Here is a 23,171-nt window from a genome sequence, read left to right as displayed (position 1 = left end):
CAAGTTTTGGAAATAAACAAATCAGTAAGTTAATTTAATTTGATTATTTCTATCCAATATAGAATTATCTTTGACGGTAAGTCATCCCCAAGAAGGAAAATTTTCATTACATAAAAGCATGTGGTGCTTACACCCAACTGCCTTGTTAAAAAATTAAAAAATGTTTCAAGTGTTAGCTATTCTAGAGTTCAAAGGGCATAATCTAGGAAAGTTCATTGGAACCCTTGCTGTTAACATTGTGTATTTATTACCTGGCAGACAGTATTAATAGTAACCTCAGACTTCCTGCAGTTGCTGCCACAGCAGCATGTGCTTTGCCTTTCCCTCAGGGTACTATCTGCTTTGCACCTATTGTTGTCATTGTTACTATTGTTAGACTCCTTGAAGAGAACTGAAGAGCATATCCAAAATCTTTGGGCACCTTCACATGACGCCACTGGGAAGTGCATTTCTGGAGTGCCCAAGCCTTCACACAGTGCAGTACAGTGGAATACATAACAAAACACTTCTGCCAGGCTATACAGTTGAGTGTTTGCAGTTTTGCACTTCGGAAATTTTCCTACAATTAGATCTTTGATGTTGATCTTTTCTTCTCTTACTGTGTGAACTGCAACAGCAGAAAATCTTCCTCAACACTCATACTCATTAATAATTGGTTGGAAAACCAATGTGGACAAACTGCTTACTAGAGCTTGCTTTGTTGTATGTCCATAGACGCATCATTATTAACAAATAAAAAGTTGTAGACATGTCTACTATAATGGCAGAAAGAGCAGAAAAGATATGTTTTCTTAAGCACAGGTAATATTTAATATAATGACAGTTGTTCTTCTGTGACATAAAGAGATTGAGTAATTAGCATTCACACACTTAAATTGCAATTTTGTATGAACACCAAGAAAAGTGCTCATCAGATGAAAATATGCATAAAGCATACCAAATATCTACTCTATGTCTAGAGAACTAAAATTAAAAATATAAACATGATTGTTTTTGTAAAAGCATCTTCTTTGCCAGATTTTAACGACTCAGTGTAAAAAAAAAAAAAAAAAAAAAAAAAAAAAAAAAAAAAAAAAAAAAAAAAAAAAAAAAAAGGTTACAATCAAAACTATGACTTTATGCACCTGCAAGTAAGCTTTGAGCTACTGTTCACAATGTAATATTCACTGTTTACATTGTACTTCATTGGGGATATTAGTCTCAAATACATTGTTTTCATAACATAATTAATATTGATATTGCATCTTTATTCCCAATATGTTTGTTTAAAAACAAGTATCATTGTGAATTGTACTAAAAATAAAAATTAGAAAAAAATATTTCAGTATCTATTCAAGGTCTCCCCGGGTTATCTGGATACTTCCCACTAACACCAACCTTTCAGAACTCCGGAGATGGGAACTTGCCCTTCAGTATATCCTCTCTTCTCGTTACCCACCAGGCCTCAACCTCCGCTAATTTCAAGTTGCCACCGCTCATACTTCACCTGTCATTCAACAACATCTTTGCCTCTGTAGTTCCGCCTCAACTGACATATCTGCCCAAAATCTTCGCCTTTACAAATGTCTGCTTGTGTCTGTGTGTGTGCGGATGGATATGTGTGTGTGTGTGTGTGTGTGTGTGTGTGTGTGTGTGTGTGCAAGTGTATACCTGTCCTTTTTTCCCCCTAAGGTAAGTCTTTCCGCTCCCGGGATTGGAATGACTCCTTACCCTCTCCCTTAAAACCCTCATCCTTTCGTCTTTCCCTCTCCTTCCCTCTTTCCTGATGAAGCAACCGTTGGTTGCGGAAGCTTGAATTTTGTGTGTATGTTTGTGTTTGTTTGTGTGTCTATCGACCTGCCAGCACTTTTGTTTGGTAAGTCACATCATCTTTGTTTATATACTTGTTAACTTGTGTTAACGTGCCATAGCAATGCCTCTGCGACGTGCATAACGTCGTCACTGGCGGCGCAGCGTACCTGTGTATCGCAGTTTGAAGGCGATTCATATTGACTTGGCAGGGCAGTTTAATAAACAGCAATTGATTCGTGGACTCCATCTGAACCTTACCTGTGATGTACAAGCAGTGTTTGGAGGTAGTATCTGGTTGACACTTGCTGTGGTATGGGGCAGTCATGCAGATTATGGTGGCCTTGAAGCATTTCCAGATGCTAACATCTTGGCTTGGAAGACATGGAGTATAGCTGAGACAACAGGACTCTTGGCTAAGCAGCCTTATGGTGTGTGTGTGTGTGTATATATATATATATATATGGCAAAAATGTTGCTCAATAAATTAAGTCTTTTAATTTGCTTATCAACTCTGTATTAACAAAAGGCTTATGAGTGTTTTGTTGCTGTGTGTTGACAGTTATATAAAAGAAGTTACTTAGAAAAAGGTTGCGGATGCTACACATTTCAAAAGATTTAAACCTTTTTTGTCTAAAAATAAAAAATATTTTTGCAATTGTTTGACATTTTTAAGTATTAAAACAGCTTGAAACAGTAGTTTTTGAAAGTTTTTTCCCATAACTCTCAAGGGGAGGACACCTGCGACATCTTTCTCTTCTAGGCAAGTGCCCCCACCCACAGAAGTTCATTAATCCATCCCTGTGCAGTTGATGCAGATATCTATAATGAAATACTATCTGAAAAAAGCTGCGCAAATATTTTGGCAGTTCTTGATAATTCATACATTATGTCCTGTAAATCTTATCATGGAGGAAGGCCTTCAGTGATATGGGAGGAGTCAAGCTACACATTAATAGGCAGGAGCAGTCACAGCTGACTATTTCTGCAACATATACATACAACAAATTATGACTACCACTAAACTATTTGAAATGATAAGTATGGTAATTACTTCTAGATTACTTGTAAGTAAGTATTAAGAGAAAAACAGCTACTTTGAGAAAAGCCACAGCTCCTACTCCTATACAACTCAGCTGCTGTTTTTATCTGCTACTTCAAACAAAGCATTTTTGTAATTTTACACACATTACTATGACCTGTCCCTATACTGCAAAGTCAGCATATATCTAATATAGAGTCATGTAAAATTTACATTCTTGTATCCAAATATTTTTTGTGACCAGTTAATGATTTTTTTCCATTTTGATGACTTGCTGAAGAATTTTTTAATAAGACTTACTGCTTGTAGTGCAGTTTTAGGTGTTCATTAGTGCTCATCCTTTGCATTAAACATGGCTTTCTATCCCTAGCTCAAAATATTTGATCCCAGATATTAGACACACTTTTTCTCATCTTCTACAGTAAATGTCTCTGACCCACTGTATGGAAAACTGGGTTCATAATATTTTAAGAATGTCTTTATGAAATAATTAAGTTTCATCTGCTGAGTGTCTCTGATTAACTTCTTCTCATTTTTAACCATGTAAATTCTCTCTGAATAATGTGATTCAGCAACATTTAAAATTCTTTGAAATTTTCCTTTTCCTTTCTTGGTGAAGCTTTATGGCTGAGAATTTATATTGTACTAATTTTATAACACATGTATCCTGCTTATCAACAAAATGATTATTTTCTGAACATTGATAAGCACTATAAGCACTATGTAAACACAAATAGTTATATTGTTAGAAGGATTGTATTAATAGTAAAATGCCTATAATTGTAGTTTCAGTTCTGCTGCATTTCTTGTAAACAAAAATGAAGGAAAACACAGACACACACACACACACACACACACACACAGAGAGAGAGAGCGAGAGAGAGAGAGAGAGAGAGAGAGAGAGAGAGAGAGAGAGAGAGAGATGGCTATAGTGGCACTGTGACACTGGCTGTTTATAAATGATTCCCAAGCAGATCAATTGGAGGAAAGTGGCTGCGTTTGGGGGGAGGGGGACCAGGAAAGAAATATGGTGAGTGGTAGGAGATAAGGTGTGCAGGACAAGGAGAAGATATTAGAAATAGGGTAGAGACAGGCAAGTGGATCACAGTGGGGAAGGGGGCCAGGAAAGAAAATGGTGAGTGGTAGGAGATAAGATGTGCAGGACAATGTGAAGGTATTACAAATAGGGTAGAGACATGCAAGTGGATCACAGTGGGGAGGGGGGCCAGGAAAGAAATATGGTGAGTGATAGGAGATAAGATGTGAAGGACAAGTAGAAGGTATTAGAACAGGGTAGAGACAGGCAAGTCGATCACAGTGACAATGACAAAATGAAGACTAAATATTCAAAAAACTGAGGATGTTGAGTATCTGAGAGACATTGGGTGGATGTATGGAACAAGTCTTGTAGCTGTGTCCTAAATAGGGGCATACCCATGAGGTACAGGATTTTAAGCTGTGTTAGCATAGAGATGGATCAGTATATTTTGTAGGTTGTGTGGATGGTAGAATACTACTTTGGAGGATGAAGGTAGAATATGGCATAGAACACCACCCATTTCAGAACATGATCAGAAGTAAATAAAACTCTTACAGTACCCTTGGCCTAAATCTTCATGTGTGCTTATTCTTGGTTGCACCCTTTCCATCATGTAGCCCATTCTTTGCTATCTTTTACCACCAACAAGTTCCTCCTCTGTACTGAATTGGTTGTACACCAATATCCAAACCCTCTTTTATGAGTATTTAATTCTCATTTTACTGCTGTTGTTGAATGACACATTTCTCCTCTCTCTGGCTTCCTCATTCCTGTGCCACCTACACATACTGTCTTCCCCTGATGTCATAACAACTCCCTCCCACCACCATGAGTTAACGTATGCAGTCACTAAAAAATAAGTCATGCATTACAGACAAAAATGTGTACATTTGTGAGGAGAGAGGAACTGCACATCAGCTGGTTAAAGAATGTTGTTCACTTGAAAGGTCATGCAACTTTCTTTGTTGTTAATATGTTTATGGATCAAACATCAGTCAGCTACAGGAGAATGACTGCATTTCTTCATTTATGATCACTATTTCCTTCCTGCACTGTCTACTGTTGTAATACCCTACATTATTCATCTTATTCTTTGTTACAGGTGCATGTCACTCTGATGAAACTGCCTACCTCTTCAAAAACAATGCCATGCCGACAGAAGTCAAACCCCATTCTGCAGAAGAAACTGCTATAGCGAGGATGACAAAACTGTGGACAAATTTTGCTAAGACTGGGTAACAGCAAATATTCAGCATTGTTCTCAGTGCTGTAGTTTTATAAATGTCTGTTTAGTTGTTAGTGTATTTATTTATTTATTTGCTATAGAACTGACATGATTAAAGCTGTTTCCAACTTCAGGTTATGAGTCAAGGGGATTTAGGAAAAAATGGCAAGTTGCAGCTTTTGGAGTATGTATTAATTACTGGTATCTGTTTTCTGACTAATGGCTGCAACATCATTCCATGACTTTTGAGTCAAGAATGGTGAAGAACTTTCTGGGAAGAGATGACAATATTCTCTGTCTCAAGTTCCAATACCGTGCATGATAAATATTTTAGTTTGTAATGGCGGTTGAAATCTATCAGTGAACAATGATAATAGTGATATGTTTCAGTGTGCTTTAACTTTATGCACGTACTTCTTTGTTTTGGTGCTTGCTCTCAATATGTTCTGGCACTAACTTGCCATGTTTGTAATTTGAGCTTCAGTGTAAACGTATTAAGTTGTCTTGCAAGTGTGGAGCTTATTCTCGCTTGCCATAAGTTCTATCCACTTAAGGCAGATAGCTAAAGTGGTGATGCTGCTGAAGAACTAGATTGATGACTAACAATACTGATGGTGCTACAATCAAGTTGGAGCCACAGCACCTACCTCAAAATGTAGCTGTACAGTACAACACAGCAGAGGCAAGCTCTTCAAATGAACCTAGAGTCTCTACAGTTCACAGTAGGAACTTTGGAAATGTTAAACTCTCCACCTTCTGGACAAAATCACTGCACCTATGGTTCAGGCAGGTAGAGAGCATATTTTTGAACATGACATCCTAGCTTCACTTGACAGGTTTCATTGTGTGGTTGCATATTTGGATCAGTCGCAAATTATGAAAGCAGAGGACTCGTTAAGTTCACAGAGACATGAGATTCTAAAATTGGTGTTAATCAAAGAGTGCTTTTTAACCCCAAAGATCAGATTACATAAACTGTTACAAGAGACACTGACTGGTGACATGTCACTGAAATAAATATTGGAAAAACTAAAATTCACTATACTGGCCAGCACAAAAATGGGCATCAAGGTCATCCACTGTCTTACAGCATAGCCAGTTTCTTTTTATAGTGATAATTTTAAATGTTCATAAAAATTTTTTTAAAAAATTGGGCAACTCTATTTTTAGTATAGAATATGATGGAGTACTTTCCAAAAGAAAATTCTCACTAGCTGCTAGGATAAAAATTAAAACCAATGTTACAAGAAATTTCGGAGGAAAATAATTTTTTAATTCAACCTGAGATAGTAACAGAATCACTAATGTAATTGGACTGAAAAAAATATATGAACATCCTCAAAGTTTAGAGATGCATATGCTGTGTCTTTTATTTTGGATGCATAAAAGTATTCTGAGATAAAAAATAAAATATTGTAAGAGGTGTGAAGTAGTGCCAACTGTGTAGTGAAATATGTAGTCACTGATGAATTTTTGTTCTGCAGGACTGCAAAGAAACTTACTGTGAGAAAGTTGTTATGAAAACTACAAAATTATTTTTGATTACATTTCAGACATAATTATTGTATTGTATCATGTACAGAGGCAAATTACTTCCATAATATTCCATGCACAGCAGTGCGTGAGTCGTTGTAGGCCATCACCAAGAGTTTTGTTTGGACGGTTTGCTTTAATATAACTGAGAATATTCCCTACTTCCTGAAAATATTTTACTGGCTGCTAATACATATCCTTCATCACTGCATCAATCACTCAAAGTGCCAATATATGCTACGCAAAAATAATTGTAGTTATTTTGAAGCCAATATTTTCACTGAAGTCAAACAAAATATTTGTTCGAAAGGTTTTGTGAAACCTAAATTTATCTAAATTTGCTGTAAGCCTATTATTCTCAGCACACAATATGTGCTCGGTACACAAAAACCTCATTCTTACCACTGCAATGTCCCTGCCTTGTGTTACAAATTTCATCTATCATTACAGTTTCTGAATTAAAAACCAAGTGGGCAGAGAAGACAGCGCATTGAAGTGACTGGCCAGAATAATCAATTTTATCACAGACATTACCCTGTATTTCTGTAGCCATTGGATACTGTCCTCTGTCATACTAAAGTAATACAATTCTATGTTCTAGCTTTTTGTGAAAGTTGTCAAATATCATACATTTCTAAGCTCTTCTTGGAGAATCAGAATAGGTGCTGGGACTGTTCTGATATTACAGCACTGTTTATATATACAGTTGATACAGAAGCACCACAATGTTTTGTCATTTTACAAACTGCATTACCCTTACTATGAAACAGCCAGTAAATCCTTCTCTGAAAAAAGAAGTTAAAATCCGAATGTACAACTAAACTGAATGCCGTAAGATTATATCCAAATGTAAAGACATTTGATACAGGTTTTTAGGAAAAACTGTTGTTAATTAATGCAGAACTGGCAGTCTTATTTTAATTGACAGTTACATTCAAGTAAACTAATCATCACCACTTGTGATAAATTTATCAGACGTGTACTGTAAGGGAAAAACATTTGCAGCACGTCCTCTATAACTGAAATGAATAGACAAACATTTAAATCAAGTCAGCTTTTTACATAGACAGCACTTACCTAAACTGAAGTATTTTCTGGCTCCATGTCTTCAGATCCACTGTCACTTGTTTTGTCCAGGTGTATCATCACAGATTCCACTAAAGTGGCTCTTAAACCCTGGTTCAAGGAATCAGTTTCTTGCAATGCTTCTGCATGTTTTACCCACGTCTCCCAGTCCTACTTAGTAACATTGTCAAGAGCTTCGTGTGTTAGCTTGTTGACATCAGCAAGTTTGAAAGTAGTATTCCTTTTCACTATGTCTCAATTTTCAATTCAATGGGATTATATTGGCAGTGACACAGTGGTAGATGTACCACTTGGTGTCCCATTTCATTTCCCAGTTGATCTAATTTGTAAGACTTTTTGACACCTACGATTTCTTCTTTAGTCAGGAGTTCAGCCTTTGTTTCATGGACTGAAAATGAAACATTCTTTCTATTTAACCATTCCATAATATCTGCCTTGCACCAATTTTAATGTGGCAGCTTTTCTGTCTGAATGGAGTCGTAGCTGGTGTTATCCATCACAATAATTGACCCTTCTTCCAGCGCAGACAAAAGTCAAATAAACCAATTCTTAAAAACTTCTTGATTCATTTCTGAATGGTAATCGGATTGGCAAGAACTTTTCCCACCACGAAAAACAAGTTTGGTCTCTGGTGTGAAGCCTGTGGTTAATGAACCAGTGTGGGCAATGATTAATCAGCCACCTCTACCAGTAGGCACTTTCAAACAGCCATTTCATTTGGAGTTGTGCCATATATACTTATTGGTGTAGTTCTGTGAAACCCAAGTTTCATCTAAGTACACTACAGGCCTGGTGTCTTCACTAAGCAAGAAGTGCACTGTATGCAAAAACTTTGCTCTTGCTGCTGCAATGTCTCTGCATTCCATTAAGAATTTCCGTCCGTCATTATACATCTTGAATCAGAAACCAAGGGAGCAGAGAGGACAAAGAACGGAGGTCTCCAAGCCTGAGTAATTAATTTTTTCACAGAGTTCAGCCTGTATTACTCTCCTCTGTTGTAATATCCAAGTACAGTTCTACACATGAGCTCTTTGCTAAAATCATCAAAGTCGGTTGATTTCCGTTCATGTTCGTATCCCTTTCTTGGAGAATCAAAACACTCATTCATGTCTGGAGATTCTGCCAATGACACAGATTTGCTAATACAACCTACAGTTGACTTGGAGACTCCACACACTTTAGCAGTAATTTTATGAATTTGCGCACAATTTAAGTTATTCCTCGCTTCTTCATTGTCAGCCAGATCAGCAAAAACTTGAGTACATTGAATATGATAATTTTGCATTGTTTATGAATGTCTTTCCTCCGCCCTTTACACACACTGACCAGAGGAGTACTACAAGTAGGCCGTTGCTCCTGCATTGTTGTTCACCACTGAACACACATCAAAGAACCTTTCTAAAGACAGTATGACACTGAGATCAGACGTGAACACTCGATATAGCATGGTAATGCTGAGCTTTCAGCTGTTCTGAGCTACCACACCGCTAACAGTACCTACATGGCAACAAAGCCGAGAGGTGGGCGAATCACAGCCTGCAGCCCCTGATGGCGGCAGGCAGCAGCTGTGACCTTGAGGACTTTACTTTCGTGCCGGCCACTGTAGCTAACCTGAGTCTTCCTTTCCGTTATTATGGCTTAAGGAGCTACCACCAACGATCATCACTGTCTTAGCAGCACACACCAAATTACTTAGATAGGCTTGGCCAACAAAGCTGAAATGGTGACTGAATATACAGAGCATAAGGGTTGTAACATTGCCAAATGGACTGGCATGGCTGAAGGTCCCAAACTGACCATTGTCAGTAAAGGCAGTCAAGGCAGTCCTGACTAAGGATTAGTGCCATCCCTGCCCCTAAGCAGAGTATAACAAATGATGGAGTGTTCAAGAGAATTACAAGCCTGGTGGCACTAAAATGTGATCAAATAGCCACTCTGTAAACAAAAGGAAACAGGGATAAACAAAAACTGTCAGTTCAAACTTCATGGTGTTGGTTGCATTGGTGTTTCAGTGGAAATGCATGCCAGTGCATCAGTCCATGCAATTTCCCAAACTAGTTCGATAACCCAGAAGGGTGTAGATGGTCATCAACAAAAAATTTCCCTACTACTACTACTTTTCTCCTACATCTACCATATCATGTTTCCAGGTGTCACTCACTGCCGTATGTAGGCAATGCATAACATACCCGAGTATGTCACCCAGAAGGTTTCTGTGGGCTCACAATTCGACACGCATCAATCAACAGGTCATGTACCTCTGATGTGTAATGGGATGCATAGGACAGTTTTTATACCACTGGAAGGCATTGACTGCTATGCAATTCAGAGACCTAGAAGAATACAGTGCATAACATTTATGGATGGATTTGAAAACTATAGTTTTGAGGAGCTGCAGCTGGCAGTTTGGAGGTAACTGACAAAACTTTTTGGCATTGCATACACAACTGAGAAGTAGCCTTGCTGGTTATTTGTGATGTTCAACACATCTGGAACAATGCTTTTGCTAGACATGGGTTCTGACTGCAGTGTGTTTCCAGCTGTAAGTTTCACAGGCAATGGTTCCATGGTTCAGATAACTCTAATGATGGCAAATAATTCCAGAACTGAAATCGTAGGAAGAAAAGTTTTGACACTCGATCTTGGGCTACAGCACACATTCTCATGACCATTCCTCATGGCAAAAGTGAAAGAACCAGTTTTTGGGAGCCGATTTTTTGCATTTCTTCTGACTGGCTCCAGACTTGTCTTCTGACTGACTCCTGGAATTGGCTTGATTGGCACAAGTTTCCAGCAGATGTGACGCAGTACTGTGAGAATTTCTGGAGATTGCAAATATAAGGAAACTGGAAACTGCTTGCAAGCATGACACTCAACCCTATGTTTGGACTTCACCTGGACCTCCTGTAATGGCCTGCCCATGTATGCTTACACCAAAAAGGTTCACTGCAGCTAAGGATGACATAAGCAGACAGATTACTGAAGGCATCTATATTCAGTGCATATCACCTGTCCAACTAGTTATATATATATATATATATATATATATATATATATATATATATATATATATAATAGAGGGAAACGTTCCACGTGGGAAAAATATATTTAAAAAGAAAGATGATGAGACTTACCAAACAAAAGCGCTGGCAGGTCGATAGACACACAGACAAACACAAACATACACACAAAATCTAGCTTTCGCAACCAATGGTTGCCTCGTCAGGAAAGAGGGAAGGAGAGGGAAAGACAAAAGGATTTGGGTTTTAAGGGAGAGGGTAAGGAGTCATTCCAATCCCGGGAGCGGAAAGACTTACCTTAGGGGGAAAAAAGGAGGGAAAAAAGGACAGGTATACACTCGCACACACACACATATCCATCCTCATATACACAGACACAAGCAGACATTTGTAAAGGCAAAGAGTTTGGGCCAAACTCTTTGCCTTTACAAATGTCTGCTTGTGTCTGTGTATATGAGGATGGATATGTGTGTGTGTGCGAGTGTATACCTGTCCTTTTTCCCCTCCTTTTTTCCCCCTAAGGTAAGTCTTTCCGCTCCCGGGATTGGAATGACTCCTTACCCTCTCCCTTAAAACCCAAATCCTTTTGTCTTTCCCTCTCCTTCCCTCTTTCCTGACGAGGCAACCATTGGTTGCGAAAGCTAGATTTTGTGTGTATGTTTGTGTTTGTCTGTGTGTCTATCGACCTGCCAGCGCTTTTGTTTGGTAAGTCTCATCATCTTTCTTTTTAAATATATATATATATATATATATATATATATATATATATATATATATATATATATATATATATATCTCTAAAAACAAACATGATGTGACTTACCAAATGAAAGTGCTGGCAGGTCGACAGACACACAAACGAACACAAACATACACACAAAATTCAAGCTTTCGCAACAAACTGTTTTTTTTTTTTTTTTTTTTGTTTTTTGTTTCTGTAATGTATCCCTCTTGCCTTTTAAACCTTTGATTGAATGCCCTGTTTATTTTTTCGTTTCTTCTTTAAGCTGTAATGTACATATGTAACTTTTACTACTGTATAGAGTACTTTTGTAAGTCTTTTTGTCTTTACTTTTCCTTTTGTTCTTCTTGCTGTAGGCCTTAAAGGCCCGATAAGGCAATAAATGATGATGATGATATATATATATATATATATATATATAGGAGGTGAAAATTGGTGCATGTGTGGGGATTACAGAGTCCTAAATTCCTGTACTGTTCCTGATAAATATCTGTTACCTCAGGTGGCAGACTGCAACAATGCCATAGCAGGAGTGAGAGTTTTCAGCATTATCAACTGCCACAATGCATATGCACAGATTCTGGTCGCAAAGGGTGACAGGAAGAAGGCTACTGTCACTACTCCATTTGGTTTGTTCCATTTCAACTTTATGACATTTGGTCTTACAAATGCCACACAATCATGGAGAAGGTTTATTCACCAGGTTCTTAGAGGACTTCCATTCCTGTTTTGCTAGATGGATGATGTTCTTGTCTTCTATGGTAATATGGAATAACATAACCAAAAATCCCTTTTCCAGAGGCTTAAGAAGCTTGAGGGGTAATCAACAAAGTACATTTTTGATAAAGAAAGTGTAGAGTTCCTTGGGTTCATTGTTTCCACAAAAGGTCTATCTCCAAACCCTGAAAGAGTACAACTCATCCATGACTTTGTGGTTCCCAGTACTTTCAAGCAACTATGAAGAGTCTTGGGAATTATTAATTTCTACTTACACCATCTTCCACAGGCAGCTGCAAAACAGACTCCTTTGACTGCATTTCTGAAGGGAAAGTTCAGCTTGAGCAACAAGAAGGTACTGTGAAATGAGAATCTACTGGAGGTCTTTAAGGAATTTTAAGGCTGCTACAGTGGAGGCCGTATTATTACACCATCCTAGTCATGGTGCCAACCAGTGCCAGTCAGGAGGCAGTCAGAGCAACATTACAACAGAGGATCAATGGTAATTGGCAACCTTTGTTGTTTTTTCCCAGCTTTTGACAGAAGCACAGTGAAAACACTTTGAATTATTAGCGATTTAGGCAGTGGTTAAATTCTTCAAAGAATACCTGGAAGACAAACGCTTTACAATTTGTGCAGATCATGCACCACTTACGGCATTCATTTCCAAGATGACAGATCTAGCATCACTCCATCAATGTTGCATAGCAGACTTCATGGCACAATACTCCACAGACATTAGACTCATAAGCAACATGAATAATGTTGTGGATGATTATTTATCACAGCTCCACCAGTGTCAAGGCAGTCTGCTGGGAGAAACTAGTGGTTGGTCAGAAGGAAGACTTTGAGTTGGCTCAGTTGTTGGCTAATCAGTCTTACGGTTTGATGTTTTATAAAGCGAAGATGAAAGAGCTGGGAGTTACCATTATGGTGTGATACATCACAGGATATATTACATCATTGCATTCCAAGTCACAGAAAAGAACTTTTTGCCCCTTTCATAATTTAGCACACCTGGAGGTCAGGGCTTCAACTAAACTGCTGGAAAAATTGTTCATATGGTCCAGAGTTAGAAAGGATTCCCACTACTGAACTCAATGTTGTTTACAGTGTCAGAAGAGTAAGGTTGGCAGACACTTTGCATGTGCCTAGGGGAACGTTTGCTGAACCTACAGCCTGTTTTACGCACCTACATATTGATTTCATGGGACCTCTTCCATGTTCCCAAATGTTGATTGTGGTGGATTGGTTTACCCACTGGCCAGAAGCATTCCCTATTTCCAATATTTCAGGAGACACTGTGGCTACAACACTATTGGCAGGCTGGTTTGCTTGCTGTAGTGTACTGCAAGTGAATATGTGTGACTGTGGAAGACAATTCAAGGCTTATATATTTCAAGGGCTGTTACAGATATACGGCTGTAGTCACATTCAAACAACTGGTTACCACCCAGCAAGCAGCACGTTAGTTGAAAGATTTTGCCACTCTCTGAAGGCTGTGTTGATGGTGCACGGCTCTAAGTCAATCAAAGTTTTGGTTATGACGTTGTTGAGCCTTCTATCAGCGGTGAAGGAAGATTTTGGGTGTTCACGAGCAGAGTTGGTGTTTTGTGACCAAGTATGTCTACCTGCTGATCTACTGACCAGCAAACCTTCAATCCTACCATCTGAGGAACACATGTCTAATTTTGGTAGATGATTAAAAGAGAGAATATGATGGATCAACATGCATCCTCCATAACATCATGGCAACAAAGCAGTTTTCATACACAAGGATCCGGCCACATCAGTGCATGTCTGGCTATGGGATGATACTGTACGTCCCCCTATCCACCAACAACATACAGATCTGTTCTGAGTGCTGTGCCAATTGTTGAATGACTTCATGATGGATTGGAATGGAAAGCATAAAATGGTCTCCATAGAGCAGGTGAAACCCAATCACCTCAATGCACAGGACAACGGGGCTTTGAGTGGGCTGCTTCAAACAATGGCCTTCAGAGACCACACAGACCTCAGGCTACACACCACACCATACCACCTACAGTCCCTCCACCTATTGCTTCAGCTGGAAGAACTGTTCATCACCAGTATCCTGATATACCTTGGGTGCCAAATTTCAAAAAGAGGTGCCAATATAGTGGCAAGTGATATCAATCAGTGAACAGAGACAACAGTAATATTTTTATGCATGTAATTCTTTGTTCCACTGTTCTGGTGCTCACTCTCAATATGTTTTGATGCTAATTCACCATGGTTGTAGTTTGTGCTTTGATGTAAATATGTTAAATTATCTTGTAAGTGTGGAGCTTATTCTTTCTTGCCATCAGTTCTAGCAAACTTAAAGTAGATAGATAAAAGTTGATGCAGCAAGAACTTTTACATGGCAAGGTCTCAATGAACTCACTACTAACTTTTCTTCAGGTTACACATTTTATAGTAATTCAGTTGCTAACTTTTATCTAAATTATTTGTATTAATAAGTCATTCAGAACTGCTAGATGATGGCACACACCTGACTAATTATACTTTAAAAAGTATCTTGCTCCAAAATTTTCTGATGTAAGTTTTTCACTTGACAGTAAACTAATACCAATGTTGCAAAGAAACCTGCTTGTACTTAAATACATGAGAATAATTTCTACTACATCAGTGTACTGAAACACTATCTTGTAACAATGACTGATGACAGACAGAAAACATACCACTGGCAGCAAGGCAGCATGTGAACCAGGGTTCAGATTATGTATAAGACAGACCTCATCCTCACAAGAGACAGGATCTGAGTGACCTACTCCTTCTTTCTGATCTTCTCCGGCCTATTCTGCTTTTCTCCTTGAAGAAGGAACTAACAGTTCCAAAAGTTATGATAGTTGTTTCTATTTGTATACGTGTCTGTTAGTACAATCAAGGATTTCCCCTACTGAAAGAAAGTACTGGGCAATCATTATTTGTAGGCTTTTACTATATAACTGCCTTCCTCTTAACATAACTTTCTCTGCATTTCCCCATTCAGTAATAAAGGTATGTAACAAGTTGTAATGTTCCAAGGGATTGAAAAAGGTGTAGATTATTCCCCTTTTCCATTTCCATTCACAGATAGTGCACAGGAAAAATAGCTCTTGACAAACCTTTGCATGAGCTCTAATTTTTTTCTGAATCTTTCGTTGTGGTCAGTTTGCCAGATATATGATGAAGGAAGTAGTATGTTGTCTGACACTTCTTAGAACATATACTCTTGTAATTGTAACAGTAAACACATTTGTGTCTCTAGTGTAGCATCTGCCACTGGAGTTTGATGAGCATCTCATAACTTTCCTGTGCTTACTTAAGAAACCAGTGATGAAATGCACTAATGTTCTTTGGGTCTTTCCCATCACCTTTATTAATTATATCTGGCAATGGTTCAATTATTTCAGTGAATCTCAGCCTGCCATTTGTTGTTCCTATGACTAGTTTTATGTGGTCATTCCATTTTATCATACTAGATGACAACTCACACATATTTTGTGATTTTCACTGTTTTCAGTAATTAATAGCCAAACAAGCAATCAAAGTCTCTTTACCTATTTTTGTGCAATGCATTACATTTACATATGTAGAATTTTTGTCTGGCTTTCATTCCAAGCAAATAAGCAAAAATTGAACATAACTAAGGATAAGGAGTAGATAACTCCTGCAATTAAAGTATCATGTGGTAGGAAAAGAGATTCTATATAATTCAGAGAACATATAATTGCCAAAATTTGAATTTCCATTACCACCAATATTGTTGAACCCTGCGCTCTGTCATTAAAAAAACCAAACTCGTGCACTATGTCTGATACCGAGCACTGCGATTTTTTAATCCGTGCCAGACGGCATGGAACTCTATGACCACTAGAGGTCACTGCAGCAGGTGCGCCATAAACTGTGGCTGCGCACACTCATGGGCCCAAGTCTAACGTGAGGGCGCCACTATGGAGCACATGGTCTCAGCGGCCAATAGTGACATACCCTGCCATGTATTTAGGCGGCTGCATCTCACTCAGTGAGGCAGTCTGGTACTCATGTTGATTCAGTTGATATCTTGCTTACAGGCATCATGTTTACATTGTGTGAGCTTACTTCCAATTTTACAAGTGGGCATTGTTTTGATTTCATGAGGTTGTCTCTTGTGACCCAGTTGCTTTTTGTTGTCAATCTTGGTGTCTTGCTCAGTTGTCTGTCATTGTGCTTGTCCTTCCATTCCCGTTCATCTGTCTTGTTTGTTCACGGGCTCCTCCTGTCGGTCTTGCTGTGTGTTCATTAGCAGCAACCCCAAAACATTTCCTGTCATAGTTACAACACTACGATTAAAATTTTTTTTAGAAACTCTAAGAACAAGACACAAACAAATGGGAATATTGTTAAACAAGAACAAACAAAACTAGTTATTCAAGTGAAATTGAGCCTCCAGCAAATAGCTTTGGCAGAAATGGTAAATATTGAGCTACTAAAACTAGATAAACAGTAGCTATATAATTAAACTGAAGAGCTGGCAGTTTTCTTCAAAGTTCAGCTTTCTCACTGATTTATTTGATCGAATTTAGATGTCATAAGTGTGAAAGGCAAATCTAAGTTTCTATAAGTTTCTAGCATTTGTAGACTTAGAGAAAGCTTTTGACAATGTTGGCTGGACTACTCTCTTTCAAATTCTGAAGTTGGCAGGGAGCAAATACAGGGAGTGAAGGGCTATTTACAATTTGTACAGAAACCAGATGGAGTTATAAGAGTCGAGGGACATGAAAGGGAAGCTGTGGTTGGGAAGGAAGTGAGACAAGATTGTGGCCTATCCCTGATGTTAATCAAACTATATACTCAACAAGCAGTAAAGGAAACAAAAGAAAAATTTGAAGTAGGAATTAAAAGCCGTGGAGAAATAATAAAAACTTTGAGGTTTGCTGATGACATTGTAATTCTGTCAGAGACAGCAAAGGACCTGAAAAAGCTGTTAAATAGAATGGACAGAGTCTTGAAAGGATGATATAAGATGAAAATCAACAAAAGCAAATTGAGGATAATGGAATGTAGTCGAATTAAATCAGGTGATGCAGAGGGAATTAGATTAGGAAATGAGACATTTAAAGTAGTAGATGAGTTTTGCTATTTGTGGAGCAAAATAACCGATGATAGTCAAGGTAAAGAGGATATTAAAAGTAGTCTGCCAATAGCGAGGAAAGCATTTCTGAAGAAGAGAAATTTGTTAACATTGAGTATAGATTTAAGTGTCAGGATGTCTTTTCCAAAAGAATTTGTATGGAGTGTACCCATGTATGTAAGTGAAACATGAACAATAAATAGTTTAGACAAGAAGAGAATAGAAGCTTTCGAAATGGGTACTACGAAAGAATGCTGAAGATTAGATGGGCAGATAACATAACTAATAAGGAGGTACTAAATAGAATTGGGGAGAAGAGGAATTTGTGGCACAACTTGACTAGAAGATGATATCAGTTGGTGGGACATGTTCTGAGGCATCAAGGGATCACCAATTTAGTATTGGAGGGCAGCATGGAGAGTAAAAATTGTAGATGGAGATCAAGAGATGAATACACTAAGCAGATTCAGAAGGATGTAGGTTGCCATAGGTACTTGGAGATGAAGAAGCTTGCACAGGATAGAGTAGCACGGAGAGCTGCATTAAACCAGTGTCTGGACTGAAGACCACAACAATGAGTGTGAACAGCACTTAATAGAATAGTATTAGTTTATTGTCAATGCAATATTCAGTTTAAAGTTATATGATACCTTTGTCTTGTGTTAATACATACCATGACTCACTCTCAGGCTCTCCTTCTTCATAGGGTCTATGGAACATTATAAATGAATGAATGAGTGAGTGAGTCAATGACCAGTCCAAGCACCAAGCAACAATTTTTTGCAGGTCTTTCTGCTTCTCACTAAATTTTTCTTGCATTGCAACTTTCCCATATTCAAGGTCAAATAATACCTGCCATACAACATTTCCTTAAGATACCCCACAAATTTACTTTACACGTGCCAGTCACACTGCTGTGCTGTTCCAGCTGTGTAGCCATTTTCAAGTGAGTACATTTGTCTAGTCATATATTGTTGAAAATGTATCATGTTGGCCAGACTTCAACTATCACAGTTATATGTGGTATGCTACATCACTGTTGTTCTGGAAAACTTTTTGTGTCATGTTTTTAGTTTTAATGTTCAGACAATCCACAACATTTTTAACTGTTTGACTAGTTGTCATCTTGAAAATACCTATACACATGAAACTGGCCAGTAAAAGTTGTCACAAAATGAAAGGCTATTTTAAGCCAACTTACAGCCAGTATGGCAGATTGATATTCAGAAAATTTGTTTTGGCTGTGGATCCAAGGGCAGCTAAGAGAATTTACAGTGCTCATCTTTCTTCACAGGTATTCAACTAATATTTATTTAACTGTTGAGGATTTTTGCATCTGTGTTCAGTATAAAGTTCATTATGAGTTATAATTTTGCCAGATTAATTCATTTATCTTGTACCAGTGTAAGCCAAAATGACTCATGATTTGTCATTTAGATCTTTTTTCACTACATATGTTTAGAAAAAAAATGGTGAATATTGTTAGTTGAATTGTTCTATTATTAGCTTCCAAGAATTTAGGGTAAATGTATAAGATACTATAGAAAAGATCTGGATAACATATAAACTACTAATCAAATAGGCAACTGATGCCAGTGAGATTATACTTCTGTAATTTACTAAAGCTGTCACCCCCAACGACACCTCTCTCAACTACTCACACATGAGGGTGTGCTGAAAAGTAATGCCTCTGAATTTTTAATTCTATTCTCAGTATCAGTTGAGGTATTGCATGTCACGCATATTTCTTGGTCAACTTTCCCACATCACTGATGCTAGTGGCAACCTTCTGCCACCAGAGGGCTCCAAACTGTAACATATAACATGGTGCGGTGTAACATAACTGTGTCAATGCATGAGAAATGGCATGCTGTAAGTTTATAACTGCAGAAAACTTGCCTCAAATTGAAATACATTGAAGAATGAAAGTTTGTATGGTGATCATTGTGTCAAAATTAGTAATGTGTGATGTTGGGTTATTTGTGCTTACAATGGAGATGGTGGGGCTAACCTCAGTGTGTGTGACAGAGCTTGGAGTTTATGACGGTGTACAGTGACCAACGAGACTCTTTGGATTTGGATTGATGAACTCATCAGAGAGACAGCTTACAGTAAAATGTGGCATATCACAAGAGCATGTACAGGCCATAATTGTAGAACTGTGATACAGAAAACTGTGTGCATGGTGGGTGCTTTGTATGCTCACTCTTGACATGGAACACAGGAGACTGCACATGTCAACTATTTCTTTTGCATTGTGCATATGAGGGTGATGGATTACTTAACAACATTGTGACGTGATGAAAACTGGCTTCATAGTTTTGACCCTGAAAACAGGAAAGCATCAGCTGAGTTCTGCTACAATTGATCACTGATACCAGACAACTTCACAACCATGCCATCAGCAGGCAAAGTCATACTCAGTGTTCTGGAATGTTAAAGTGTGATGCATTTGGAATTTGTGCCTAAGGGCATCACCATAAGCTCTGCAAGGTAGTCCAAGACCCCCAGAAAACTGAAACCACAAATTCAAATAGTTCATACACACATGTAGCACCCTCTCCTTGAGCATGACTGTCAAGGCCACACAAAGTACTGTGACATCTGCAACAATCTGACACCTTGAGTTCACTGTCATCAGTCATTCTTCATACAATCCCAACTTGGCCCAGTCCCATTTTCATCTGTTTCCAAAACTAAAAGAACACCTTTGAGGACTTCACTTTGGTAGTGATGAAATGGTGAATGCAGAGGTGAGGTTGTGACTCCATCAACAGTCAGACATTCTACAGTGGCAGTATTAACAAACCAGTCTTTCATTGGGAGGAATGCCTTCATTGCCAAGGTGACTATGTTGAGAAATAAAGTTGTAGACATGAAGAATAAAGATGTAGAGTGTTAATAATGTTTATTTTATTCAAAAAGGTTTAAGTGTTTTCATATAAAAAATTTGGAGGCCTCACTTTTCAGCACAACCTTGTATTTTATTAATTGGATCACCCTGAATGTATAAAATACTTCATTTGTACATCCTTATTGTAAAAATTATTCTATGGCAGGAACCCAACTCCTGAGGACGACCCACTGCTGACTGTTAAATGGCCTTTATTTAATGCAAATAATCCAGAATATCTCAACATCAGCCATACAGGATTGGAAGTAGGAAGCAACTTGTTGCAAGAACGTGTGTCATTTTGGGAAGATCTCTACAACAAGCTGAATTTGTGATAATATGTGCTTATCACTGATATGGTAATGAAATAACTCTGTAAGAATGCAAGACTGTAATATTTACTAAACAATGTAAAGACATTAGTTGACCAACAAAAAAGACTGAGGAATGTAAGATGATTTGGGATCATGTGAATGACTCACTATCTGAACACTTATTTATGTAAAAAGAGTCATATAAAATGACTCTTAAAAGCAGTGTAAATATGTATATTTCTTACATAGTTTGTTATGTGCAAACATATTACTAATATATGAAAGTTTATATGTGAGGAAATAAAAAAAGTAACTGCCTCTGATTTCTTATAGCAGAATAGATTATGAAAATTCCACATAAAAAAAGAAAAAAAAAGGAAAAGAAAAGACAAAATTTTATTCTAGAAATGCTTTATTGTGTGTTGTAATTAACAGAGTTGTCAGACGTATTTTACTGGGTGAAGTATTAATTGACCTCTTTCTGATTGTGAAACAGTATGTCTTTTCACCATGTTGTCTTTTACTTCATCATTATTTTAAAAAATTATATCTCAATTTTTAAAAAAAAACTTCATTTTCCCAAATATATGAATATCAGGAGGCACTAAGACTAGTTTGAATTGTAAAAGAGGAACACATTTCCAAAACTGTGAAGGTCAAGTTTATCGTGACAGTTATTATGATTGTGAATCAACTCAGTCAGTATAACTTCTGGGATTAAAGTGCCTTACACTAGTAAGAGGGAGTTCACATGTTTACATAGTTCTGAAAACAAGCAGTAGTAAAAATTTGGAACTCCATTACTACAGAACTGTTGAATCACCCACTCTGTCATTAAAAAAGCAAAACTCATGTACTCTGCTGAAAACACCTCTAAGAATAATGCAAAAAGTACTTCGAACATTATTAAACAAGAAAGAAACAAAGCTGGTCATCCAAATAAAATGTAGCTGCCACAAAAAAGCTCTGCCAGAAATAGTGACACTTTCAAGTCATTTGCAACCAAATTCAGCGATCATTCCTCCCAGTGACTACAAATACTACACCAAGCAATAAACAACTAAATACTGGTGCATTCGATTTACTCGTGGAGACACTGAATGCACCACCAACAGACACTAGTTTCAAAAATACAAACACTTAGGAGATAGCAAAATTTATCAGATCCATAAAAAGCATTAATTCTGATGGTTATAATAGTTTTTATAGCAGAATATTAAAATCTTGTGCTGACTTGATAGGATTTTCCTTAAACTACCTTTGTAATTAGTCAAAAAACTTAACAATGCTGTAGTAACACCCATACACAAAACTGGAGATAAATAAATCATTTTCAAGTACAAACTTTTGTGACTCCTTCAAATCTTTGCAAAAGTATTTGATAAATTGGTCCATGATAGAATATTGCCTCACAAAAAAAAGCAGAACTTGTTAACCACCTCTCAGTTAGGATTCTGTAAAAAGATTGTCAACACAGGAAACAGTACAGAACACAACAGTGGTAACAGGGCTAACAAGAAAAAATATCCTGTTGGTGTATTCTGTGACCTTGCAACATAAAATTTTATGGTATCAACATCATCCTTCTTGCATGGGACCTTACCTTCATAACAGAAAGCACAGGGTTTCATTAATAGACTATATCTCAGGCATGAAAACTACATCAGAACAGGGGAACATAACATGTGGAGTGCCATAAGGATCAGTACTGGGCCCACTACTGTTTCTAGCATATATAAATAATCTTCCATTGACTTTAAAGGGTATTTCAAAAGCTATAATGTTTGCTGATGACACAAGCATACTAATCAAGAGTCTAAACTCAATGCTAACAGAGACACCTCAGATGAAAGCTGAACAGGTCTAGAGATGTAATAAATAATCATTAATTATGTGTATATGCAGACTGAAGTGATGAATGAAAGCTGGTACCAAGGCCAGGACTGGATCCCAGGTTTCTTGTTCACTAGGCAGATGTGCTAACTGCTACACCAACGTGGCACAAAGGCTTTGCACAAATGTATAGACTACCCTAGCTTGCCTCCCTTGCAGTCAAAATTCTCATTCATGTCTCAAGCCACTTGGTATTTCCCCTAAACTTGAACAGCATTGCAGAGGCTTACCAACTGTTTTGGAATAGTACTTCAGCCTTGAATGAAACATGGGACCCTGCTTGAAATTTGGACATAGGTGCTTCAATAAAATGAAACTATACGATTCCAGAGAACTTTTCAAGCATTATTTGGAAAGTATTCATAAGTTTCAGGTTACACATTAAAAAGGGGGCAGGTTAAGCATAGTTCTGCCTCCACTGAGCACCTTAAATCCAGTGGTCACCATCCTTCTACACTCAGAAACTAAACTTCTAAACTTCTAAACTTGCTCCCAAAGGTAGGAGACTCTGCTTGAAGAGCTCAAAATCATTAAACATTCACATGCTAAGAAAAATATGTTACTCAATGATCAGTTATAAAGCAATAATATGTTTTCTATGGTGGCTTGTTTCCCATTTTCAAACAATTTACTAGTTATTAGCTTCTTCTTACCAGGGCATTGGTTGCCTGTCATGTGTGTGCAGTCGTATTTTATCTTTTTAGCACTGTTACCTTTTAGACATATATTTGTAGTCTAATCTGTGTTTTATTGCTCT

The 23,171-nt window shown here is 37.7% G+C and overlaps 1 protein-coding gene across 1 annotated transcript in view; it reads left to right on the top strand.

Annotated features, from left to right (window-relative positions):
• Nucleotides 1-20,844, top strand: part of LOC126162501 (juvenile hormone esterase-like) — a 132,952-nt gene extending 112,108 nt beyond the window's left edge. The window contains exons 9-10 of the mRNA XM_049919049.1: nucleotides 4,972-5,104; nucleotides 20,374-20,844. Of these exons, the coding sequence (XP_049775006.1) occupies nucleotides 4,972-5,104; nucleotides 20,374-20,542 (302 nt within the window). The 3' untranslated portion in view covers nucleotides 20,543-20,844. The remainder of the gene's footprint in view (nucleotides 1-4,971; nucleotides 5,105-20,373) is intronic.
• The last annotated feature ends 2,327 nt before the right edge of the window (nucleotides 20,845-23,171 follow it).

Source organism: Schistocerca cancellata, chromosome 2 (assembly GCF_023864275.1).
Source record: "Schistocerca cancellata isolate TAMUIC-IGC-003103 chromosome 2, iqSchCanc2.1, whole genome shotgun sequence".
NCBI classification, from domain to species: domain Eukaryota; kingdom Metazoa; phylum Arthropoda; class Insecta; order Orthoptera; family Acrididae; genus Schistocerca; species Schistocerca cancellata.
This window is presented reverse-complemented; position numbering and strand designations above follow the sequence as displayed.